This window comes from Mobula hypostoma, chromosome 19 (assembly GCF_963921235.1).
Source record: "Mobula hypostoma chromosome 19, sMobHyp1.1, whole genome shotgun sequence".
NCBI classification, from domain to species: domain Eukaryota; kingdom Metazoa; phylum Chordata; class Chondrichthyes; order Myliobatiformes; family Myliobatidae; genus Mobula; species Mobula hypostoma.
The window spans coordinates 10938540-10945748 of NC_086115.1; the positions used below are offsets into that span (position 1 = coordinate 10938540).

A 7209-nucleotide genomic window follows, 5' to 3' on the forward strand; every position below is an offset into this window, starting at 1 on the left:
AGAGCTGGGGCCCATCCACCATTGGTCTGGGCGGAGGGCGGGGGGGGGGGGGGAATCAGACGTGTTCTTGCTTTATCCCATAGTAGCTACGAGCCCAGTGAAAAGACAAAGTGAATGGCGTAATTGAGACAGGCGTGTTCCGTTTTCTCATCTGGAAAACGATGTGAGTGACCTGATGATTTGACTTTACTGACCCACTTCCAAGCTCAGTCTCCCAGGGGAAGGTGAGGCAGCCATATGCACCATAGCGGCCACTTGGCCAATTGTGTCGGCATTGGCTGAAACAGTACTGACCAATCTAATCCCACTTCCTGGTACCTAGTCTGAGCCTGGCGGGGCACTGCTCCTCCAGTGCACACACAGGTCTGTTTCGGTGTTATGGGGATGGGGGAGAGGGGAGGGGGGTTAAGTTTTAATACTCCCACTCTCCGAGAGAACAAATTCCACACCCCCCTCCCCATTTCCTGGCCAAACATGTCTGCCTTCTGATCCTTCCAGTAGGTTAGCTCAATGCCCACCCCAGCTCTGCGGGGTGAAGGGCTCAGGGGGGAAGGAATAACCTCATCCCATCCACACAACCCCTATCATCAAGCAGAGGCGTGGGGGAAAATTCACCCCTCATCAACCCACCCTGTACATCTGGGCAGGGACAAATCTTTCTCCACCCTGTATACCGGACAGGGGCAAATCCTCCCCCCCACTCTGTATACCAGACAGGGACAAATCTCAGCACCCCCCCACCCTGTATACCGGACAGGGGCAAATCCTCCCCCCCACTCTGTATACCGGACAGGGGCAAATCCTCCCCCCCCCCGTATACTGGACAGGGGCAAATCCTCCCCACTCTGTATATCGGACAGGAGCAAGTCTCCCCCCCACTCTGTATACCGGACAGAGGCAAATCCTCCCCCCCACTCTGTATACCGGACAGGGGCAAATCCTCCCCCCCACTCTGTATACCGGACAGGGGCAAATCCTCCCCCCCACTCTGTATACCGGACAGGGGCAAATCCTCCCCCCCACTCTGTATACCGGACAGGGGCAAATCCTCCCCCCCACTCTGTATACCGGACAGGGGCAAATCCTCCCCCCCACTCTGTATACCGGACAGGGGCAAATCCTCCCCCCCACTCTGTATACCGGACAGGGGCAAATCCTCCCCCCCACTCTGTATACCGGACAGGGGCAAATCCTCCCCCCCACTCTGTATACCGGACAGGGGCAAATCCTCCCCCCCACTCTGTATACCGGACAGGGGCAAATCCTCCCCCCCACTCTGTATACCGGACAGGGGCAAATCCTCCCCCCCACTCTGTATACCGGACAGGGGCAAATCCTCCCCCCCACTCTGTATACCAGACAGGGGCAAATCCTCCCCCCCACTCTGTATACCGGACAGGGGCAAATCCTCCCCCCCACTCTGTATACCGGACAGGGGCAAATCCTCCCCCCCACTCTGTATACCGGACAGGGGCAAATCCTCCCCCCCACTCTGTATACCGGACAGGGGCAAATCCTCCCCCCCACTCTGTATACCGGACAGGGGCAAATCCTCCCCCCCACTCTGTATACCGGACAGGGGCAAATCCTCCCCCCCACTCTGTATACCGGACAGGGGCAAATCCTCCCCCCCACTCTGTATACCGGACAGGGGCAAATCCTCCCCCCCACTCTGTATACCGGACAGGGGCAAATCCTCCCCCCCACTCTGTATACCGGACAGGGGCAAATCCTCCCCCCCACTCTGTATACCGGACAGGGGCAAATCCTCCCCCCCACTCTGTATACCGGACAGGGGCAAATCCTCCCCCCCACTCTGTATACCGGACAGGGGCAAATCCTCCCCCCCACTCTGTATACCGGACAGGGGCAAATCCTCCCCCCCACTCTGTATACCGGACAGGGGCAAATCCTCCCCCCCACTCTGTATACCGGACAGGGGCAAATCCTCCCCCCCACTCTGTATACCGGACAGGGGCAAATCCTCCCCCCCACTCTGTATACCGGACAGGGGCAAATCCTCCCCCCCACTCTGTATACCAGACAGGGGCAAATCCTCCCCCCCACTCTGTATACCGGACAGAGGCAAATCCTCCCCCCCACTCTGTATACCGGACAGGGGCAAATCCTCCCCCCCACTCTGTATACCGGACAGGGGCAAATCCTCCCCCCCACTCTGTATACCGGACAGGGGCAAATCCTCCCCCCCACTCTGTATACCGGACAGGGGCAAATCCTCCCCCCCACTCTGTATACCGGACAGGGGCAAATCCTCCCCCCCACTCTGTATACCGGACAGGGGCAAATCCTCCCCCCCCCCCCACTCTGTATACCAGACAGGGGCAAATCCTCCCCCCCACTCTGTATACCGGACAGGGGCAAATCCTCCCCCCCACTCTGTATACCGGACAGGGGCAAATCCTCCCCCCCACTCTGTATACCGGACAGGGGCAAATCCTCCCCCCCACTCTGTATACCGGACAGAGGCAAATCCTCCCCCCCACTCTGTATACCGGACAGGGGCAAATCCTCCCCCCCACTCTGTATACCGGACAGGGGCAAATCCTCCCCCCCACTCTGTATACCGGACAGAGGCAAATCCTCCCCCCCACTCTGTATACCGGACAGGGGCAAATCCTCCCCCCCACTCTGTATACCGGACAGAGGCAAATCCTCCCCCCCACTCTGTATACCGGACAGGGGCAAATCCTCCCCCCCACTCTGTATACCGGACAGAGGCAAATCCTCCCCCCCACTCTGTATACCGGACAGGGGCAAATCCTCCCCCCCACTCTGTATACCGGACAGGGGCAAATCCTCCCCCCCACTCTGTATACCGGACAGGGGCAAATCCTCCCCCCCACTCTGTATACCGGACAGGGGCAAATCCTCCCCCCCACTCTGTATACCGGACAGAGGCAAATCCTCCCCCCCACTCTGTATACCGGACAGGGGCAAATCCTCCCCCCCACTCTGTATACCGGACAGGGGCAAATCCTCCCTCTCCACCCACCTGGGCGGCGGTGGCCCGTATCCCTGGCGGGCAGCCGATAGTGTTGACGGGGGCTGCTTGTCCTCAGGCCTCGGCGGGACGGGAGGGAGCGGCCAGGTGCCCGGAACGGGGTCCCTGCCCCTCAGCAGATCTCCCCGACCGCCTTCTTCTCCCGGGGCGGCGTGGGCGGGGGGAAGATGGGCTCGTCGGCCTCCAGCCCCGGCTCCGGCTCCGGGCCCCGCTCCAGCACCCTGCGGAGCAGCGGCCGCAGCAGGCCGAGGGTGGGCGTGCCGGCGCTGGCGTGGCCGTCGGCGGCGGGGTAAGGGCCGGCGGCGGGCGGCAGGGCGTCGAGCAGGATCCGCAGCAGCTCGGGGGCGGGCGCGGCGTCGGCGCCGGGCGGGCAGAGCTCGCACAGCTCGGGCAGGAAGGGGTCGAGTTCCCGGCGGCGGCCCAGCTCCGCCAGCAGCGCGGCGAACAGCTCCTTGCGCAGCAGCGGCCCGCCGAGGCCCGAGAAGCGCCGGGCGGACTCGACCGCACGCCGGCACCGCCCGCGCTCCAGCAGCAGCTTCACCGCCTGCAGCACCGCGTTGGGCCGCTGGCTCCGCAGCAGCAGCTCCACCGCCGTGTCGGCCTCGGCCCCGGCCCCCTCCCCGGCCCAGGCCGGCGGCAGCACCGACAGTGCCCGCTTGTAGAGCGGCGGCCCGCGGTACGGGCGGCCGTCGGGCAGCTGCCGCTGGGCCAGCTCCACGAAGCCGGGCAGCCAGTCGGGCTGGAAGCGCTGCATTAGGCCGCAGGTCAGCTCGAAGGCGGCCGGCAGCTCGGGCGAGGCGGCCGGGGCCAGGAGCGCCTTCCACTGCTCGGCACTGGCCTGGGCCACCGGCAGCCGCAGCGCCCGGCTCAGGGCCCGCCACGTCTCGGCCGGGAAGGCGAGGCTGAGCGAGCGCAGGGGCAGAAGGGCCCCGGGCTCGGGCGGCAAACTCAGCAGCAGCCTGGACACCTCCTGCCCGGCCAGCTCTTCCACGCAGGCCGATGCCTCGGCCTCGGTGGCCCGCACCAGCCGCCGCTTGGTCTGCTCCAGGCCGGCGTAGTTCTCCACTTCCCCGCTCAGGGCGCGCCGGAGCTGCGCCTGGCTCTCGGTCCTGGGCCCGGACCCCTTGGCCGGGTTCAGGCGACTCTGCAGGACCCAGCAGAGGGCGGCCGGGGCCCGGAAGGCGGCCTCACTTTTCAACCTCTCCACTGTCAGCCGGCTGCGGCTCAGGCTTCGCTTCTGGTAGTAGTCGCAGGCCTCCTCCAGCACCAGCGTCTCCAGGTAGCCGGCGTCGCCCGGCCAGGGCTCGCACCCGCCTCCTAGGCTGTACAGGCCGTCCTCAGCCAGCGCCTGCAGCTCGCCCGTATCCTGACAGCTGAGCAGGGCCAAGGGCGGGTACTCCAGCTCCGATTCCCCCATTGCCCTGCCCGTCGCAGTGTCCAGCAGCCGCACCGTCCTTCCCAGGGCGCAGGCCAAGGTGCTGCCGCTCAGTTCCATCAGCATCCTCCGCCTCGAGGCCTCGGCTACCACGCCTGGGCTCAGCTGACCGAGGAGTCGCACTGTCCCGTCCCTTCGGACCAGGCTAATCTCGCCACTGGAGGCGGCCACCAGCAGACCGGCCGGAGACGCGCTGACAGCCCGAAGGTCCAGGGTTGGTAGGCCGGCTAGCAGACCCACGGCGCCCGCTGCCAGCTTCCTGAAGTCGGTGTCCGAGGCCAGCGGTCGCTTGGTGAAGAGCGGACCATGGGCGAGGCTGGTGAAGGTCCAGGTGCCCTCCTGCGGCTTCCAAATCACCAGGAACTTGTCCAAGTTCCTCGGGGGACCGTTGTCAGCCGTGGGTTCGTCGCCAGGAAAGTTGCCAGGGATGGGGCCGTTGCTAGGACTGTTGCTACCAGGACAGTAGCCAGCGACGGGGTGGTTTCCGGGGCCGCTGCTAAGATAGTTGCCAGGAAGGAGACTAATGCCGGGGCCGTTACTCAGTCCGTTTCCGGGAGTCTTACCGGGCAGCAGGTAGACAGCATCTCCGGCAGCGAATAGCCGGCAGGCCGGGCTGTTGTGCAGGACGATGCGGGCGGCGCCGAGCGCCAGGCCGGGCCCCAAGTTGCGGCTGCAGACGTAGTACTGCCGGGCCTCGCTGCGCGACTTCTCCTCGCACCAGGTGACGGCGATCCCGTCCCAAGCGGCCGCCAGCACCTTCGCCCGGGGACTGTGGCACAGCTGGAAGTCCCGCTGCAGCTTCCAGCCCGCGGCTCCCGGGACCCAGAGCTCGGCGCGGCCCGCCTCAGTGACGAGGACGGTGGGGAGGGGGCCGGGGCTTCGCGGGTCGCCGCTGGGCTTCTCGCCTAGTTCCAACACTTCCAGCAGGTGCTCGGTGGGCGGTAGGCGCCGGTCGAGCGGCCCGGGGCGGCATATCGGGCTCGGCTCCGGCTCCAGCCCCAGCACCCGGCGCTCCCGCGGCAGGTAGACGAAGAGGCGGCCGCTAGCTCCGAGGCGGAACCGCGCTCCCGGGAACAGCTCCCGCCAGGGGCCGAAGCCCGAGGGCCGGCGAGGTAAGGAGAGCGGCATCGGCCTCACGGCTCCAAGGCTCCCGCTACTTCCGCGTTACCGGCGCTTCCGGCTTCCGGTATCCGCAGGAAGTGGGCGGGGCCATCCGCATGAACAATAACGGGACTCAGGTTCGCGATGTGATCCGAGTTGCGGTAGACTGCGATGCAACGCGTTAAAATTACCAGAGGTTACAATAAGAAAATTAAAAATAAGTAGTGCAACTGACGCCTCTAGGGACACAGGCTGGAATCCCAAAGTTCAAATAAAGTTATTACCATATACTACCTTGAGATCAATTTTCTTCCAGACATTTACAGGGAGAATGAAGTAGCGTTTTACGAAAAATTATAGATAAACGTACAAAGACTAGCTAACAACCGATTGTGTAAATTACTACAGTCTTTTGTAAATAAAAATAATACTGAGAACGCGGCGTTGTGTGCCCAGCACTGTCGGGTGATTCGATCGAGGCATTTCAGCACTCGTCTCAGTGCTGATCCGCTTCCGTGGCTGCACTGCTGCTGCTTCAAGCACCCGAGCTGAACCCTCCACTTCATCAATTGTTCTTCAAACTTCCACCCTACCCTTAGATCCACTTGGGCCATCTCTGACACCTCCCCCCACCTCCTTCGTGATTTGTCTCAATCTCTGGAGACAAACTGTTAACCAGCAACTTTTATTAACCTACTGATTCCCAGAGTTATCTCGACTATACTTCTTCCCACCCTGGCAAAATGCTATTCTCTTTCCTGTTTCTTCACCTCCGCTGCATCTGCTCTCGGGATGCTGCTTTCCATTCTAGGACATCAGACATGTCCTCTGTCTCTCGAGAGTCATGTCATTTGCAGAAATTCTCTGATGACTTAGCAAACGTTGGGTATATAAAGGTAGGACGGGAGTTTGAATACAGGGCTCTGTTGGAGGACTTTGTCAAATGGTGCAAGCTGAATCATCTGCAGCTCAACATCAGTGAGACAAAGGAGATGGTGATGGACTTTAGGAATACTAAGCCTGCATTGCTCCCTGTTACTATTGATGGTGGGGACGTGGATGTGGTGAGGACCTGGCACTAACACAGAGACCATCTCCTATGGTCCAGTCTCCTCTCCTATCAGGTTCCCTTTTCTCCAGCCCCAGACCTTTACCACTCACCTAGCTTCACCTATCACCTTCCAGCTAGCCTCCTTCCCCTCCCCTCCCTCTCTCTCAGTACTGAAGAAGGATCTCGGCCTTACTTTTTACAAAAGAGATGCTGAGTTCCTGCAGCATTTTAGACCGTACAAAAATAAGATATAGGAGCAGAATGAGGCCATTTGGCCCATCGCATCTGCTCTCCCATTTCATCATGGCTGACCCTTTTCTCCTCACCCCCAATCTCCTGCCCTCTCCCCGTATCTCTTCATACCCCGACCCAATCAACCCCTGCCTTAAACATACATAAAAACTTGGCCTCTACAGCTGGCTGTGGCAAAGTTGCACAGTCTCTCCGCTCCCTGGCTAAGCACATGTTGCTATGGAGATCTCAAGGTCTCCGAGTCCCTCAGGCTCATCGGTAAATGGTAAGATCACTAGTGCCACCTAGACAATTCAGGAGTGTGTTTCTCAGGCAAATTTGCAGCAATAACAGTTCAGATATTTGCAG

At 61.5% G+C, this 7209-nt stretch overlaps 1 protein-coding gene across 1 annotated transcript; it reads right to left on the reverse strand.

The window, feature by feature from the left end:
• Window positions 1-2982: 2982 nt before the first annotated feature.
• Window positions 2983-5653, reverse strand: LOC134358659 (BLOC-2 complex member HPS6). The gene has a single exon (XM_063071114.1). It carries the CDS (start codon window positions 5583-5585, stop codon window positions 3135-3137), a length of 2451 nt encoding a protein of 816 aa, XP_062927184.1. The 5' UTR covers window positions 5586-5653; the 3' UTR covers window positions 2983-3134.
• Between the last annotated feature and the right edge of the window lie 1556 nt (window positions 5654-7209).